Here is a 19,762-nt window from a genome sequence, read left to right as displayed (position 1 = left end):
TCTGAGCTGTCAGCCCAGAGCCCGATGCGGGGCTCGAACTCACGAGCTATGAGATCATGACCTGAGCTGAAGTCAGACGCTCAACCGAGTGAGCCACCCAGGCACCCCATGATTGGCAATATTCTAAGACTTTACTCACATTTATTCTTTTCACAGGTTGTAGATTATACTTGTCATGTTGGTCAAATAGCCATCATTTTGTCAAGGTAAGGTTTTTGCTTTACTTTCTGGCTAAGCATAGACTCTCATTATTCTGTGGTCCAGGTTGGAGCAAATAGGAGGACAGTGCCCTTTATTTCCATTGACTCTATAACTCCTAGGTCCTCATAGAACTTTACTGACTTGGAAGCAACAAATATATTATCATTGGTACCATATTCCCAGATAGAATAGGCAAGCAGTTTGAAGTTACAGTTTTGAATTTTAGCTTCAGTTTTGCCATCAACTCTATGTGACTGTCAACAAATATTTGCCTTTAAGTCTTTAGACTTTTAATTCCTTTTTATGTCATAAAGAGTTGTAATAGAAGGCTGTCAAAATCTTACCCACCTTTATAACATTGGGTGAGAGTCTTAACAACTATTAACCCCAGGAAAGGTCTGGATTTTACCTAAAACAGTGGTCATATCAGAGTGATGTTAGAATTTTTAACTTTTATTTTTGGGTCTTTTCCTCTTACAGAGAGCTGGCTATAATTAGCTGGATAGGTAATTGGTTATTTAAATGTATGCTTTCAAAAAGCTCCCAGGAAGAGGCTGATGAGATTGAAGTTATTCCTCGTTGTCATAGAAAGTGAGCACAGAACTCCTTGTTAGATTTTTCCTTTCACTTTGACCCATTCCCAGAGACTCTCTGACAATGTTAGATTTCATTAATTTAGGTATGAAATGCATTCTCCACTCCACTTAGCAATTGGTTAAGGAGTATTTGTAAGGCTTTTGAGGTATTTTTCTTGAAGAATTTATATATATATATATTATACATATATAAATAGAAGAATTTATATATATAATATATATATAATATAATATAATATAATATAATATAATATAATATAATATATAATATATATAAATATATATATAAATAGAAGAATTTATATATATAAATATATATATAAATTATATATATACATATATACATGTATATATATGTATCTATATATACATATATAAATATATATATGTATATATATACACACATATATATACATGTATATATGCATATATATACATGTATATATATACACACACATATTTGTGGAGAGTGGTGGAGTGATAGAGTTAGGAGAAGAACAGAGTATTTTGCAAAGGGGAAGGGAATAAAAATGTCTGAATATTAGGGTGATAAGTTTTTTTTTTCCTCCCAGCCTGATACCTCTGCTGTTGATGATACCTGTATTCTGTCTGGGCAATGTCAGTGAATGTTTCCGCAACTTCAGTCAGAGCCACAGGTAAGCAAGGACCAGATCTATCATTTTCATGGTAGACTACACCTTTTCTTTTCCATATATAGAGATGGAAAAGACTTTCTACATATACTCTGGCCAAGTTGTTTGTATTTGGAACAAGGTTCTATGGTACCTTGGTGTAGTCTATAGAGCAAGGTGTAGTCAAGGCCAAAAATACATAAGTAGAAATATAACACAAAGATACTAGAAGATAATGTGTCTATGAGAAAGAATAAGGGGTTATGGGAAAGGGTTAGCAAAATGATAAGTAAAATTGCATACTTAGTAAATTTTGTTGCACCAAATGGGTATCTCTCTGTATCTTTAGCAGTGTTCCTGTCCATTGATTCTCTTCCTAGGTGTATTCTGATGTATTCACCACCGTCAGCCATGGCTGAACTGCCTTCTGTCAACACATCAGTCTGTACCACACTTTATTTTTATGGGATCACCATTTTCCTGACCAGCTTTCTCCTCAGCCTCCTTGCTATTGTGGTACGGTGCTACCTGCCTTTATGGACAGAAAGGGAAGATTGGGAGGGATGCAGCAGTATTCCTAGGGACTGGGAAAAATGGGATGGAGAGGCATTTCCTAAAGTTCTAGATCTAAGAAAGTAGCTAAGAGATATTGATACTTTAATTACTACCTCAGTTTTTGGATTTCTCAAGATTAAATGATTAATGGGGAAAGAGCCTGTATTAATTATGTGATAATTATGCTCACCCTAGAACTAATATATGTTCCTGTGGATCCTCATGGAAAACCAAACCAGAAGATTAGTATGTGCCAAGTATATCCTTTATACAGGATAACACTCCAGAAATAGGAAATATGCTTTGATTTAATTTGATAATTTTCCAAATAACAAAGGAGTTTTCTTTTCTCAATTATTTATTGGGTGTAAATGCATATATGCTGTGTCTGACTGGGGTTAAAGTGCTAAGTGGCTTAAGCAGTTACTAAATACTCATTTGACATCACCAGAATGACGTACAGTTAAAATAATTAGCTATGGGACAATATGTTATTTACACGTAACTGCCTAGTATAAAATCAGTACACAAGTGAATATGCCTTTTTATTTGCCATATCTACTTTTCAGTATCATTTTTTCCTTTCTTCATATGCTAATTCAAGGATTACAAACTATCTGCCTGCAGACCAAATTTATCCTACAGAGATGTTTTATTTTGCTAGCACAGCTGGAACATGTGAACCAAGTATAATTGCAGAGAATTTCCTTTGACAATTTAAAAATAAGTTAGGGGGATAGCTTAGTTCAAATCAGCAACTATGTAAAGAGGGCGAAATGGTTACTTTATATTAAGATGGTTTTGATAATCTACGTTTAGAACTAATTGACAAGAGAGTCAGGTATCCCAGAGCCTGGCATCCTGGAGAATCTTGCTTCTTTAGAATAGCCTAAGCTTCAGTGGGCATTCAGAATCAGAACTGATTCTAGTAGATGAAAATATTCCCAAATAAATAAAAGCCGCCTTTTGATTCCAGTGTCTGTGGGGAAAGGAAACTACATGGCTAAACTTAATTAAATAATTGACTTGTTCACTTAGAGAGTGGGTCTGGATTATTTGGGAAAATTTTAGATTTGGTCAGATTTGTTACCAAGATTATTACTTAATTTACTCCCCACAAAAAGCACTTTGGAAATCTAAACTGATTTGTATTCCATGAGCTTAACCTTATTCAGACAACCCCCAAAAAGAAGGGGAAAATGGTATTTTCCATCTAAGGACAATAAGACTTCCTAAATTTTTTTTTTTCTTAGAGTTGAGAATTTAAGCCCAGCCACAGTGCTCAAATATTTATTTTAAGGGTATTAAGTACAGAATGCTTTCTTTTTTTTTTTTTTTTTTTTTTTAATTTTTTTTTTCAACGTTTTTTATTTATTTTTGGGACAGAGAGAGACAGAGCATGAATGGGGGAGGGGCAGAGAGAGAGGGAGACACAGAATCGGAAACAGGCTCCAGGCTCCGAGCCATCAGCCCAGAGCCTGACGCGGGGCTCGAACTCACGGACCGCGAGATCGTGACCTGGCTGAAGTCGGACGCTTAACCGACTGCGCCACCCAGGCGCCCCCAGAATGCTTTCTAACACAATCTCTAGTAAAGTGTTTTAAGAGGGTCTGGGTAGATCTTAACTTTAACTTCCCATGCATATATGGTGATTAGCCTCAGTCAGGAAAAAAAAAAAAAGCCTGAGTGTTGATGTAATGTTTATATATGGAATGTGATAAACACAGGTTTATTTGTCCATTTCCCGGCCAAGCAGAAGTTCACTCTGAAGATAATTTTCTCTCAGAAGAAGCCTGGTCTTAGATGGTAAAGACAGGAGAATGAGTTTTCTTGCTGTCAGATCCCAAGAGAAGTGATCCCTCTACAATGATAGGAGGCCACACCTGGGAAGTTTTACCAAGCCTTAGGCAAAGCTACTCAACTGCTGTACCCATGTTTAGGTCTTACTCATCCAAACCCAGACCCTATATAAGAAGTTTGTGAAATCGATTGGCTTTCTGGGGACCGAACAGTGGGCAGTGATTCACATCGTGGAACAGCGAGTGCGCTTCTATCCAGTGGCCTTCTTTTGCTGCTGGGGCCCAGGTGGGTATCTTAATGGAAAAAGCTGGGTAATGATGAGGGCAGCTATTGGGTTCTGATCAAGCAAAGTGGTCTTACCAGTAAGGGTGACTGCAACTTGTTAAATTCCTGTCCAACTGTAGAACTTGTGTTTGTCCCACTCATATTTCAAGTTTCCCCAACTTTCTTGTTTTTCTTCTTATGTTTTAGAAATTATGGTAATTAGACATGAGATGCAATCCAGTAAGAGAGGAAATGTCCTGATAGAGCTCAGAGATATTAACACCTGCCCTTCCTACTACACAAAGTGTAGTGAGGATCAGATTGGATAATGTTTATAAAAAAGCTTGGTAAATTCTGAAATGCTAACAAGTGTAACTTATCTTCCTGTAGTGTGCCTTACCATCATTGCTACACTAATAACCTGCAAAGTTTAGTCAATGAGGAATAGAAGTTGGAGACCTGAGGCCCAGTGGTTTATGGAACTGGTTAATCTCAGTCCTAGTCTTCATTATGCCTATGGCTTTATTTCTCACAGTGCTTAGGCATGTATACTGGACAATTTTATGCTTAGAGGGCAGGGTTGTCAACAAGATTCATACTTTGTGTTTTCACAGCCGTCATTCTGATAATCATGAAGTTGACTAAGCCACAGAACATGAAGCTTCACATGGCCCTCTGTGTTCTCCAGGTAACATCTTCCACATCTGTTTTTATACCCTCTTACTCTGTTCTCTTACACTGCCATTACTCAGTAAGCACAATTTTTTTTTGCCTTAGCATATTTATTTCAACATTGCAAAAGAGAAAATGTATTCTTTATATTTATGAAGAATGTGAAATTTTCCTCACAGCTGAGGTAGATACTTTGGTGAAAGTGCTGCCATGCATTTCAGAGCATATGTATCTCTGGTCAGCTTCATTTTATTGATAGTTTTTAAGGGATAGGTAACAAAAAAACAAGATCTACTAGATAATGTTTTTGTGAAACACTGATAGTACATGATTCTGTCCCATCCAGAGTGAACTGAATGGGGTAAATTAGCTATTCAAGGTAAATGGGGAAAGAGGAATGCAGAAATAGAATGATTCTCTCTTTTCCTCTTTTATCAGATTTAAGAAGGCTTTTTGGGCTATCTGACTATACTGATAGGGCAGTTTTCTCAAGCCTAACCTGGAAAATGGAAGTAACAAGGGAGGGCATTGAAACCAGTTCATTTTCCTTATGTTTATGCCAAGAAATCTGACCAACTCTGTCATCCATGACGAGATACAGTGTGAAGAGTGAGTTTATTAGGAAGAGCTAGAAAAATATAAAAAAACTGACATCAGATCTTGATGTTTGAGATAGAGGAAATGTAACAATGCTTTATAAATAAGGGGAATGGGGACTACTCCCTGGATCTCTGAAAACCTGAAGGATGGGCTCCATCACCCCTTCATCTCCTCCAGGCTCTAACAGCATCATCCCAGGGTCTGCTCAACTGTGGAGTATATGGCTGGACACAGTACAAGTTCTACCAACTAAAGCAAGAGGCTCGGCGTGATGCAGACACCCAAACACCATTATTATGCTCACAGAAGAGATTCTATAGCAGGGGCCTAGATACAGTGGAGTCTACCCTTGCTTTTGCTACCAGCCCTCCACCATTCTTTGAAACTGTAATACTGGAACATCCAGGAACCGGAGTTATTCCACACTAATGGATTGGGAAGAGTGTTGGGGAACATCTCCAGTCTTTTCCAACCATGCCTTGAACTATGGAAGGGAAAGAGGATGTAGTGCGTGCTTAGTGGCTTTTCTCATTGAATTGGGCAGGATCTCTCCAGTATTCTCAGATTCACTTGTGATTCTTAAAGTCTTATTCAGAGAGGTGAAGCCACTGTCCTATGAAATAGACTCCTGTTACCTCAGTGAATATTAGATTTGTTTAAATCTCTTATAGATAAATTCTAGGTTATTATTTATATGTGTCCTTTCCAGGCTCTCTACTCTGTGATTGTGGGGGAAGTAGGGTGACATACAACAACTTGCTCAGATTTTGCCAGTATTGTTACTCTAAGACCAGACAAAGAAAATCCTGGGTTTCTGTTCTTTGAAGGTTTCTGAGACTCAGAAGAAACAAAGACAGTAACTACCAAAAAAGTGACCGTGGGATCCTCAGGCATATCCTACTCTGTTATTTGCTCAGTGCTGTTTCAAGTCTCAACAGTAGGGACCATCTGCTCTAGAAAATTAAGGCCAATCTTATGAAGTTACAGAGGATAAGAAGATTTAAGAGAAATCAGGATTAAAAGAAACTTTAGATATCAAAAACTCTCAACTCCATTTACAAGCAGAAGTCCAAAGGTAGGTTTCATAGTGCCTGAACATAGAATTAGGTTGAACCATGTGAACTTGCCATTTTTATAGGTGAAGAAGGCCTAATTTCAATTTTACATGGTTCGACCTACTGCTAAGTGCTAAATGTATGTTTATAGAAAAAAAAAATGAATGAACAAGTGAATGAATGGCTGGTAAGGAGAATTTGAACCTTTTGGGAAAGAAAAGATTTCCAGCCTGCAGAGTCACATTCATAGTGGGAATGTCTAATCCATTTCTTTAACTATACAACAAGTGATGTTTGGTCTCTCCAGTTAAGTCATGAACAAGTCTGAGGCCAGGGCATCATATACTATGATGCCCAAAGAAAGAGGAAAGCCAAGTGGACAAAGTGGCTGGAATGAGAATCAACTACAACACCTAGAGTTAATAATCAGATGCTTCTCACCTGATATACTCCTTTGGTTTGTCCAAGGAAAAATCCTTAAGATTAGAGAAAATTTACAAAGTAGATTACAGTAGGGGATTAGACAGGATGCTCTGAAACGTAAGTTCCAGAGATTGTTCCAAGGAACTCTCTACAGAAATGTTAGGGAGCTCACAGTAACAGCTTAAACATTAAAAAAAAAAAAAAAAAAAATCACATCTTGAGGCCTCTCATTGCCCCAGAGCTCTGGAGACCTGATTTCTGGATAGCACAGAACAGGAAAGATTGCTTCACCAAGGGAGCTGCTTTAACCTCTTTTAATTTAAAAATGAATAAGTATTTGACATTTGAAGAGACAGATGGAAAAAAGAAAGAATTCCTATTTCCATAGACCTTGAGGGACACCAGAACTACAGAGTCCAATTGTTAAAAAGTCCTTTTAGTGTCACTTCATATTTGGCTTTATTACCAGAAAGAGGGTAATTATCAAATGTTTGTCAAGTTTGTTCATCTTGCTTCTCTGATGAATTTTTAAATTGACACTGGTCTTACATCTTCTATACATGTAAGCAAATAAATAGATAGTAGGAATGAGGAATTGTAAAAGGCTAGGCAAGATCCAGATCAGTATTGTCAGCTTTTTATCATACTGAGAAACAGAGGGGACACGTAGAACTGGGCCACTATTCAAACTGTCCCCATAACCTTTAGATTCACATGTAGGAAGGGTATAGACAGATATAGTGGCAGTTCTTAAAATTGTTGCAAATACCCCTCCATGACACTTGTCCAGGCTGTACTCATAATGGAGTATAGTGGTTTTATCTAAGCAGGTTTGATTAATATAGATTTTCTGTGGACCACTTTGGGTACCATCCTTCATCTCCCTGTCATCAATTCTGTCTGTGGCTTCAAAAAACTGTGCATTCCAATACCACATGTCCCACACGGGGAACTGGGTGCTTGATGTTTTTCAGTTCAGTCAACAGCTTTTCACATTTTGCATCTTTGGCCTTGCAGTTAATGAAGATCTTAACCATCCCTTTAGATTCACTGCCACAGTTTCTAAACCTGTCACTCTTGGTATTCAGGTAATGATATCAACTTTCTAGGCAACCTTCGTGCCCTTTCCAAAGATTTTAACACACTGATTCTCTGTGCTTTAACACCAGTCCTGCTAACAGTAACCTTGTTCTTTTTAAGGTGTGCTGTCTTGCTGGTAGATATCTGTCTGGCACCACCTTGAGGTGCCATTACTGTGTTCTGGGAGGTCACACTCATCTACACTGAGGCAGCACTTTCTACCTTTAGAAATATGCAGGTTTTGGAGAAGGATCCAAGTGTGCAGTCTGAAACTTTCTTCAGCTGGCATGAGGGCAGACAACAATGATCCTTTTAACAATCACTGCCACAATCACATTCTTTTCCTTTATTTATTGTCTTTTTTTTTTTTTTTTTTTTTACAATATGGCTTCCCAAAGGAGCTTTGGAGCTCAGGTTTATTAAACAGACAGTTCCCTCAGTGCTTGTACAACAGCTGGTGGAAGTTGTCAAAGCTGCAGTTGCTGAAGCCCATATCTACAGTAAGAAATTCATGCATAGGGCAGAGGTTCTGGTTATGACACTTGCAGGCCACATGGTCATGCTTCATTCCCAAGTTCAAGCTCATGAGCCATAAAAGCTGTGAAATGTGGTATATTTTCATGAGATAAGGATTCAGTACTGGTTGCATTCTCAGCACTGCAAATAACATTAAGAAATGCATGGTCCTCGTAGTTCCCAAGACTTTGGCTTAATGATCATATGAGTAACATTATGCTTCACCCTTCTCAAAAGATGCCAGTCTGTCTAGCAGTTAAAAATTTGAAGTGTTTCTTACAAATTCAGGGAGATTTTCTGGTTTCTCTGTGTCCATATCTTTAACCCAGTAAGTAATACTGTCACGTTTACTTCCTTCATGTACCAGTTAACCATAGCATGAACATCCATTACCATCTGTGTTGTCTTGGTAACATTATTCCACGTTTGGAACTGCTTGTTGTCAACCACAGTAAACATTTCTGCATACTTGGGAAGTGACTACATTTAGGACATTGGAAACGAGGAGGGTTCTATTTTGCTGTGAAATTGTGAAGTGGTTAAGAGCTCCTCCTGTTCATCTCCACTGACTACATAAGACTAACCTGATTTTAAAGATATGCTGAAAACCATATGCTCAAAATTCTTTGAAGTGTATATAGGTTTGATGCCAAAGACAATGTCATGTAAGGTCAGGATTCCCTTTATAGCCCAGCAAGTGCTGATAATAACAAGAGAATGCAGGCTACCCTCTGAATACCCAGTCGTCCTGAATAAAAGCCATGATCCAAGCTTAGTTTTTCATTTTGATGTTTATAAACAGAGAAGTTCTTGACAAATATCCCTAAACCTTATCAATGATCATTTGATTTCATAGAGGAAAGGGCAGAAGGGAGGCAAAATAACTAGGGTTGTCATTGTCATGGCCCAGTTGAAGCAACTAATGATCCTGCACTTCTGTCTCAGTTGCATTCCCCAAGATCCAGATCTTTGTCCACGACACAGTTGTTTGGCCAAAGCTCAAAGCTTTGCTGCCTGTCAGAAGGATAGCTGCCCCAAGCCTGAACATTACATGATGACATCTGCTATTTGATTGTGCCTCCTCCTACTCTTGTTTTGCTCTGTCTTCTCAGTAGTGTCCTTACTTTGTAACCCTCATCAAAGCACAACAATTGTGCTGCTTGGCTGAACTCCTGCTGTCTTTATAGAGGAGTATACCAAGGAGAGGAAACTTTCAGAGGTCCTGCCAATACTGTTACTCAGCATCAAGCCCCAAGGAAAGAAAAAGATACAACCTTCTTCTTTAGTCCTAGTCGTAGTCCTCATGGGACAGTCTTCCCCTCCTGTCATTCATTGTTCTTTTGAGTCATTGAAACCAAAGGTTTCAGGAACAGGGGTTTGTGGATCTCTGGGTAGGTCACAGGCCTCTGCTGTTGAATGCATTTTGCATCATTCCCTACTCTGTACTCTACAGCCCTTTTCAAACCCTCAGTCCTTTTCTTTCTTTCTTTCTTTCTTTCTTTCTTTCTTTCTTTCTTTCTTTCTTTCTCTTTCTTTCTGTCTTTCTGTCTTTCTTTCTCATGATATGTTTATTGGTTTATTCCTAGAATACATGAAAAGTGGTTTTAGAATAACTAATTCATGCCTCTCTGAAAAGCAGGTATATGGGGGTGCCTGGGTGGCTCAGTCAGTTGAGCGTCCAACTTCAACTCAGGTCATGATCTCGCGGTTTGTGGGTTCAAGCCCCATGCCGGGTTCTGTGCTGACAGCTCAGAGCCTGGAGCCTGCTTTGTATTCTGTGTCTCCTCTTCCCCTCCCGTGTTCATGCTCTGTCTCTCTCTCTCTCTCTCTCAAAAATAAATAAATGTTAAAAAAAATTTTTTTAAAAGAAAAGAAAAACAGATATATGAACTGGAGAATGGTATGAGGTCAAAATAATGTTTTCCAAAATTATTTCAGTTAGTACTTCTCTATCCAGATCTATCCACTCTGATGATATTATTCCTTTTGGATACAGTTAAGTTCATATGTTACTATTTGTATTTAATTTTGGGTTTTCCCTCACATTTTGGATGATGATGAATATTTGGGGGACATGTGAAATATTACCATGATTCTAAAACTCAGTACTATCCCAAAAATGTACCCAAAAGTACACCTCCTTGAGCCTTTAATCTGTTCCTGTGTCCTACTTCTTTCCATCCAGTTACCAACCACCAATCTTAATAGTACTCAAGTTTATTTTTCCTGTATTTCTTCCTGCACAAATTAACAGATACATGTATATTTTCTTATAGCCTCTTCTTTATTATGTAAAGGTAGCATAACATTTTCCACTTTCCTTTTTAAAGTTACATCCTATAAATTATTTCCATAGCAGGTCAATGAAATCTTCCTCATTCTCTCTCTCTCTTTTACTGGTGCATAGTGTCCATATTGTGGATGTAATTTATTTAATCACTCTCCTATGTGTGGGCTTTTCAGTTGTTTACATTATTTTGAAATTACACCCATACATCAACAAATAATCTTACACATATGTATTTTTGTGGAGGCAAGTTCCTCCAAAATGGGAAGGCAGTGCCCAAAGCTAACTGCATATGTAGCTTTGTTTGATATTGCCAAAGTCCCCTTCAGAAGGGTTTTGCCAGTTGCATTCCCACTAGCAATGTATCAGAGTGCCTATTTTCCCACACTGTAAGTAACAGAGTTATGTTACCATTTCATAAATTTTAATTTTCACCAAATAGGTAAGAAGTGGCATCTTACTTTTGTTTAAGTTGTATTTTTCTAATTTTGAATGAATTTGAACATGTTTGAATATGTTTAAGGCCGTTTTTATATCTTTTAATAGTTATCTCTTCATGTCCTTTCCCCTTTTTCTATCAAGCTTTTGGTCTTTTTTCTCCCTAACCTTTTTCCCCAGCTTTATTAAGGTATAATTCATGAATAAAATCACATATATATTAAACTGTACAACATGCTGACTTATGTATATACGTATAAAATATATATTAAATATATTTATGTAAATATAAATTTTCTAAAAGGCAAAGGAGCTAGAAGAGTTAAAATAATTTCCAAGAAGTGGCGCCTGGGTGGTTCATTCGGTTAAGCATTCAACTCTTGATTTCAGCTTAGGTCATGATCTCATGGTTCGTGAGTTTGAGCCCCTCATCAGGCTCTGAGTTGATGGCACAGAGCCTGCTTGGGATTTTCTGTCCCTTCTCTCTGCCCCTCTCCCACTCATGCTCTCTATCTAAAAATAAATAAATTTAAAAAAAATTAAAAAATATAATTTTGGAGAATAACATGAAAGGAACCAGTATATTCAATTTGAAGACTGTGTGGTATTGGTGATGAGACAGATACACAGATCAATCAAACAGAAAAGAGAACTCACACATGTATGGCCAACTAATTTTTGACAGAGAGGCAAAAGCAATTGCATAGATGAAAGACAGTCTTTTCAACATATGATGCTGGAAAATTAGACATACATAGACAAAAAAATGACCTCAAGCTAAACCTCACATTTTATACAAAAATCACTCCTAAATGGGTCGTAGACTTAAATATAAAACTATGAAACTTTTTAGGAGAAAATATAGAACATCTTTAGGACTTGGGGAGGAATTCTTAAACGTGATACCAAAAGTGTGATCCATAAAAGAAATCCATAAATTGGACCTCATCAAAGCTAAAAAAAAAAAAAAAAAATCTTAATTTAGAAAAGATCCTGTTAAGAGTATGAAAAGACATGCTATAAACTGGGAGAAAATATTTATAGACCATATATCTGATAAGAGACTCATCTAGAATATATAAAGAACTCTAATTACTCAACAATCCAGTTAGAGAATGGGCAAAAGATGAAGAGACATTTCACTGAACAGGATATATGAATAGCAGATAAGCCCATGAAAAGATGTTTAACATTAGTAGGCATTAGAGGAATGCAAATTAAGACCCCCAAGAGATCATTACAGACCTATCAGAACAGCTAAAATTTGAAAAATAGGGACCATGCCAAATGTTAATGAGGACGCAGAGAAACTAGATCTTTCATACATTTCTGATAGGAGTGTAAAATTGTATAGCAACTCTGGAAAACAAGTAGTTTCTTTAAAAAACTAAGCAAATGGTATGACTTAGCAATTAGGGTTCTGGATATTTATCCCAGAGAAATGAAAATGTATGTCTGCATAAAAATCTGTACATAAATAATTACAGAAGCTTTATTTCTAATAGCTAAAAACTGGAAGCAACCAAAGTGTTCCTCAATAGGTGAAAGGTTAAACTGTGTTAAGTCCATATTATGTATTAGCATCAAAAAGGGACGAAACATTGAGCCACAAAACAACTTAGCAGGATCTCAAGGACATTAAGGTGAGTGAAAAAAGCAATATCAAAAGGTTAGAGACCATATGATTCTGTTTGTGTAACATTTTTGAAATGACAGTATTAGAGATGGAAAAGATATTAGTGGTTGCCAGGGGTTAGGAATGGTGGAGTGACTATATAGAGGGGTGGTATGAATGAGATCTTTGTGGTGATAGCATAGTCCTCTATCTTGATTGTGGTGGTGGTTACAGAAATCTACACATGATAAAATGGCATAGAACTCTTCACATTGTTTCAGTGTCGATGTCCTGGTTGTGACACTCTTCTGTATCAAAGGGGAGAAACTCAGTGAAAAGTATATATGACCTTTTTATGTTATATTTGCAATTTCCTATGAATTATTTCAATACTTTTTTTTTAATACCAACATGACTGCCAAACACATTTAAACTATTAGAAATATAAGGAGGGACGCCTGAGTGGCTCAGTAGGTTAAGCGTCTGACTCTTGATTTTGGTTCAGGTCATGATCTGAGGGTTGTGGAATTGAGTCCCACAACAAGCTCCATGCTGAGTGAGGAGTCTGCTTGGGATTCTCTCTCTTCTTCTTCCTCTCTCTCTCATTCCCTTTCTCTCCCTCTCCCCACCCCCCTGTCTTCCCCACCCCTGCTCATGTGCACACTCTGTGTCTCTAAAATAAAAACAAAAATTAAAAAAGAACTGTAACAAACAGCTGATAAAAACATAATTTAAGAGGAAGTTTTATTTACTAAAACAATTTTTTTTAGAAAGAGGGCTCAAGTGAGCAACAGAGAGAGAGAGAGAAAGAGGAGGTGGGGCTCACCCGGGGCTTGTGTCTTACCTTAAGTGGGGCTTGTGCTCACCCGAAGTGAGGTTCGTGGGGTTCGTGCTCACCAGAAGCGGGGCTTGTGCTCACCCAAAGCAGGACACAAGCTCACCTGAAGTGGGGCTTGAGCTCACCTGATGTGCGACTCAAACTCATGAACTGTGAGATCATGACCTGAGATCAAGCAGACAAGTGAACTCAAAAAGAAATCATTGGAAATAATTCAGTCAGAGGAGCAAAAAGAAAAAAAGAAAAGAAAATGAAAGTTCAGGGATTTAAAGGATATCATAAAGCAGAGCAATATACACATTATAGGAGTCCCAGAAGGACAGAAAAAAAAAAGTAAATAAAAGGACTAGAAAGCTTACTCAAAGAAATAGAGGCTGGAAAATTCACAGATCTGGGGAAGGAAATGGATGTGTACAGATCCGTGAAGACTCTAGAGAACACCAAACAGGAGGACTCCAAAAACAGCCACACTGAGACATGTTATAATCAAATTGTCAAAAGCCAAAGACAGAAAATTTTGAAATCAGAGAAAAGCAACTTGTCATATAAGAGGGAACATTTATGACTCTCATTGGCTTTTTTCAGCAGAAAGTCTGTAGGCTAGAACAGAATTGCATGATATATTCAAACTGAAAGAAAAAAACCCCTGCCAACCAAGGCTACTTTACCTGGCAAAATTATCCCCCCAAAATGAAGAGATAAAGAATTTTCTAAACAAAGGTTGAAGGAGTTAATCACTACTATAACTGCCTTGAAAGAAATGATAAAGGAAGTTCTTCAAGTTGAAATGATGATAAAAATCAACACGATGGCTTAAGAAAATATGAAACTCATTGGTAAAGGCAAATATATAGACAAATACAGAATACTGTATTACTTTAATGGTGGTAAATAAATTGCTTTTAATTCTAGCATAAAAATTGAAAGACAAAAGTATTGAAAGTAACAAAATATATTACAAAATACACAATATGAATAGATGCTAATTATGACAATAATAACAAAGTAGCAAGTGGGGTAGAAGTTAAAATGTTGATTTTTTTAATGTGATTAAGCTTAAGTTGTTATCAGCTTAAAATAGACCCTTATAGGGGGCGCCTGGGTGGCTCAGTCGGTTGAGCGCCGACTTCGGCTCAGGTCACGATCTCGCGGTCCGTGAGTTCGAGCCCCACATCGGGCCCCTGTGCTGACAGCTCAGAGCCCGGAGCCTGTTTCAGATTCTGTGTCTCCCTCTCTCTGACCCTCCCCCATTCATGCTCTGTCTCTCTCTGTCTCAAAAATAAATAAACGTTAAAAAAAAATAAAATAAAATAGACCCTTATAACTATATTTTGTGTGAGCCCCAAGGTAACCACAAAAATTACCAATAGAAGTTACAAAAGAAAAAAGAAAGTAGTTAAAGCATATCAATACCAAAAAAATCAATAAAATGGAAAGGAAGACAAGAAAGGAAAAAGGCAGACGAAGTAACCATAAAACTACCAGAAAACAGCAAAATGGCAATACTAAATCCTTCCCTATCAATAATTACTTTAAATGTAAATAGATTCAATTTCCCAACCAGAAGATGTAAAGTGGCTGGATGGATTAAAAAAGCAAGACTCTGTAAGAAACTCACTTCAGATTTATGAACACACATAGGCTGAAAGTGAAGGGATGGGAAAAGATTCTATGCAAATGATAATTCACAGAGAACAAAGGTGACTATACTTAGGTCAGACAAAATAGACTTTAAGTCAGGATAGCCACAAGAGACAAGGACATTATATAATGATAAAAGGAGTAATCCACCAGGAAGAGAGAACAATTATATATGCACCTGACATTTCATGGGAATACAAAGATACTACAAAAACATAGTAAGGACTGTTTACCAAAATCTAATAGCCCCTAAATATATAAAGCAAATATGGGCAGAACTGAATGGAGCAGATAACAATATACAGTAAAACCTTGGATTGCAATTAACTTGTTCAGTGAGTGTCCCACAAGATGAGCAAACATTTCTAATAAATTTTAACTTGATAACCGAGTGATGTCTTGCAATACAAGTAGTACATAACGCCACATGTGACATGCTCACCACTGAGCCAAAGGTTGTTCTCTCTGTCTCTCTGTCTCTCTCATTTGCTGAGGGATTGTAGGAGATTGTCTCCCATGCTCAGATGCTTGGTCTCAAGCCATGGTGTTTGGCAGAAATCAGTGATTTTTCAGAACATTGGAAGGTGCCCACAACCAGCATTAGTGTATTTTTTTTTTTTTTTTGTCACTTCAAAGCACCTATAGACATTCCTTTGCTTTTCCATACAAGAGTAAGCTTAGGAATGCTTGGCTTCATTGTAGGTCAGGCTGCCTGCAGTTATTGACCCTTTCCTATGCTGCCTTATTGCCACTTACATTAAATACAGTATATGACAAGTTTATTAATACTGTACTGTAGTCAATATCCATTAGTGGTAGTGAAAGTCATACTACACAATAACCCTACTCTCTCTTGTCTCCCTCACACCAGCCAAGAAGGTTTTCAAAGATAAGTGCAGGTTAATCTGTTTATTTTTCCTTACATTTTATATTTTCTTTATCATTTTGTATTATATTACAGAATTGTAATCATTTTTATATGAATATTTTGGGGGTGTGGAATTAATCATCTCAGTTTCCATTATTTCTTATGGGGAAATTTGCTTTGATATACAAGTGCTTTGGATTACAAGCATGCTTCCAGAATGAATTTTGCTTGCAAACCAAGGTTTTACTGTACTAATAATAGGGGACTTCAATATCTCACTTTCTTTTTTTTTTTAATGTTTATTTTTGAGAGAGAGAGAGAGAGAGAGAGAGAGAGTGTGTGTGTGTGTGTGAGAGAGAACAAGGGAGGGCCAGGGAGAGAGGGAGACACAGAATCTGAAGCAGGCTCCAGGCTCTGAGCTGTCAGCACAGAGCCCAGTGTGAGGCTCGAACTCACGAATTGTGAGGTCACGACTTGAGCCCAAGTCGGACGTTTAACCAACTGAGCCAGCCAGGCGCCCCATTATATTCCACTTTCAATAATGGGTAGGACATCCAGGTAGAGTATCAATAAAGAAACAGAGGACTTAATATAGACCAAATGGACCTAATAGACATATCAGAGCATTGAACCTAACGGGGGGCAGAATATACATTCTTCTTAAGTGCACCATACACAAAAATCAACTCAAAATGAATTAAAGACTTAAATCTAATACCTGAAACTGTACACCTCCTAGAAAAAGCTTCATGACATTGAAATGATTTCATGGATATGCTATCAAAAGCACAAACAACAAAAATAAAAATTAGTGGGACTACATCAAGCTAAAAAGCTTCTGTACAGCAAACAATCAACAGAATGAAAAGTCAGGTTTCAGAGTGGGAGAGATTATTTGCAAACCTGATACCTGTTAAGGAGTTCATCTCCAAAATATATAAGGAACTCCTACAACTCAGTAGCAAAGTTAATATCCCAATTATAAAATGGGCTAAGGACTTGGATAGACATACTTCAAAGAAGACATACAGATGGCCAACAAATGTATGAAAAAATGTTCAACATTATAATTATCAGGGAAACGTAAATCAGAACTACAGTGAGATATCCCCTCATAGCTGTTGGGATGGCTATTATCAAAAAAACAGTGTTAGGATTTGTCGAAATTAGCCGCCTTGCACACTGTTGGTGGGAATGCAAAACAGTGTGACCGCTATAAAAAACAATATCGAGATTCCTCAAAACAACTAAAAAGGAACTATCCTACAATCCAGCAATCCCATTTATAGCACTTATTTAAACAATTGAAATAAGGATCACAAAGAGACACTAGCATTCCCATGTTCATTGTAGCCAAGTTTACCATAGCCAAGATGTAGAAACAATGTTGAACAGGTAAAATCTGCATGTATGTACCACAGAATACTATTCAATCTTAAAAAATAAGGAAGTCCTGCAATATGTGAAAACATAGATGAACCTTGAGGACATTATGCTAAATAAAATAGGGAAATCACAGAAAGATACTGCATAATTCCACTTATATGAGGTATCTAAGCCAAATGCATAGAATCAAAAAAGTAGAATGGTGATTGTCACAGGCTGGAGAATGGGGATTTATTAATAAAGTTTCAGTTAAGCAGGGTGAATAAGTTCTGGAAATCTGTACAACATTATATCTATAGTCAACAATAATGTAAAGTACTTAAAATTTTATTAAAAAGGTAGATTTCATGTGTTGTTACCACAATAAAAAAATGAAAAATTTAGGAATATATGATATGGGTACAGAAGAGATTTGAAACTACAAATATATTTGTGCAAATTTGTTTTCACTAAATTTGAAAATCTAAAGGAAAATATGGAAGGTTCTGTATGGAATTAATGTAATCATAATACCCCAACTTGATAAAGATGGCATTTTTTAAAGGCAGAGATAATCTCACTTATTCTGAATGTAGACACAACCAAAAAGGTATATCAAAAATAGAATCTTGTATATTGGAGGAAAATATCATGCTCAAAAAGAATTTATGCCATGAAAACAGACACATAGATCAACGGAACAGAATAGAAAATACAGAAGTAGACCCACAAATGTCTGGCCAACTAATCTTTGACAAAACAGGAAGGAATATCCAATGGAAAAAAGACCGTCTCTACAGCAAATGGTGTGGGAAAACTGGCCAGTGACATGCAGAAGAATGAACCTGGACAGCACTTCCTTAACACCATACACAAAAATAAATTCAAAATAGATGAAAGACCTAAATGTAAAACAGGAAACCATCAAAGTCTTAGAGGAGAAAATAGGCAGCAACCTCTTTGACCTTGGCCACAGCAACTTCTTACTCAACACATCTGGAGGCAAGGGAAACAAAAGCAAAAATGCACTATTGGGACTTCATCAAGATAAAAAGCTTCTGCACAGTGAAGCAAACAGTCATCAAAATAAAAAGGCAACCAACGGAGTGAGAGAAGACATTTGCAAATGACATATCAGATAAAGGGTTAGTATCTAAAATCTATAAAGAACTTACCAAACTCAACACCCAAAAAACAAATAATCCAGTGAAGAAATGGACAGAAGACATGAATAGACACTTTTCCAAAGAAGACATCCAGATGGCTAACAGACACATGAAAAGATGCTCAACATCATTCATCACCAGGGAAATACAAATCAAAACTACAATGAGATACCACCTCACAGCTGTCAGAATGGCTAAAATTAACAGCTCAGGAAACAACAGACATTGGCAAGGATGCAGAGAAAGGGGAACCCTTTTTCATACTTGCTGGGAATGCAAACTGGTGCAGCCACTCCAGAAAATAGTATAGAGGTTTCTCAAAAAGTTAAAAATAGAACTACCCTGCGACCCAGCAGTTACACTACTAGGAAGTTATAGAAAGGATACAAAAATGCTGAGGGGCACATGTGCTGCCGTGCCTATAGCAGTGCTATCAACTAGCCAAATTATGGAAAGAGCCCAAATGTGCATTGACTGATGAATGGATAAAGAAGATGTGGGGTGTGTGTATGTGTGTGTGTGTGTGTGTGTATAATGGAATATTATATATTATTACATAATTTGATCAAAAAACATGAAATCTTGCCATTTACAACAATGTGGATGGAGCTAGAATGTATTATGCTAGGCAAAATAAGTAAGAGAAGCTCAAATATGATTTCATTCATATGTGGAATTCAAGAAACAAAACATGAGTATAGGGAAAGGGAAGGAAAAATAAGATAAAAACAGAAAAGGGGACAAACCATAAAAGACTCTTAAATACAGAGAACTCAGGGTGGCTGGAGGGGTGAGGGGAGGGATGGGCTAAATGGGTGATGGGCATTAAGGGAGGTCACTTGTTGGGATGAGCACTCGGTATTATACGTAAGTGATGAGTCACTGAATTCTACTCTTGAAACAAATACTGCACTATATGTTAACTGACTTGAATTTAAATTTAAAAAGAATTTATGCTAGAAACATAAGCATGAGTTTCACTTTTTAATAAATGCATCATCATAATCCATGACACAAAAGCTTAAAGGAGAAAAAAATGAACCTAAGAGTACCTACCAAAAATTTTATTAAAATTCACCAACTATTCCTATTTTTTAAATTTTCATGGGAGGGGTGCCTGGGTGGCTCAATCAGTTGGGTGGCTGGCTCT

The 19,762-nt window shown here is 37.1% G+C and overlaps 1 protein-coding gene across 9 annotated transcripts in view; it reads left to right on the top strand.

The window, feature by feature from the left end:
• The window catches only part of TMEM116 (transmembrane protein 116), a 152,287-nt gene that overhangs the window by 75,380 nt on the left and 57,145 nt on the right, over positions 1-19,762 (top strand). For 6 of the 9 annotated variants that reach the window (XM_019467427.2, XM_053902036.1, XM_019467426.2 and 3 more), the window contains 6 exons: positions 157-206; positions 1,370-1,453; positions 1,810-1,945; positions 3,925-4,069; positions 4,663-4,736; positions 5,498-11,360. In XM_019467427.2, the coding sequence (XP_019322972.1) occupies positions 157-206; positions 1,370-1,453; positions 1,810-1,945; positions 3,925-4,069; positions 4,663-4,736; positions 5,498-5,749 (741 nt within the window). In that variant the 3' untranslated portion in view covers positions 5,750-11,360. Of the gene's footprint in view, positions 1-156; positions 207-1,369; positions 1,454-1,809; positions 1,946-3,924; positions 4,070-4,662; positions 4,737-5,497; positions 11,361-19,762 lie in introns of those variants that run through there. The other 3 variants (XM_019467428.2, XM_019467434.2, XM_019467425.2) reach the window with 1 other exon arrangement.

This window comes from Panthera pardus, unplaced genomic scaffold (genome assembly GCF_024362965.1).
Source record: "Panthera pardus isolate Hobbes unplaced genomic scaffold, ASM2436296v1 HiC_scaffold_15, whole genome shotgun sequence".
NCBI classification, from domain to species: Eukaryota; Metazoa; Chordata; class Mammalia; order Carnivora; family Felidae; genus Panthera; species Panthera pardus.
This window is presented reverse-complemented; position numbering and strand designations above follow the sequence as displayed.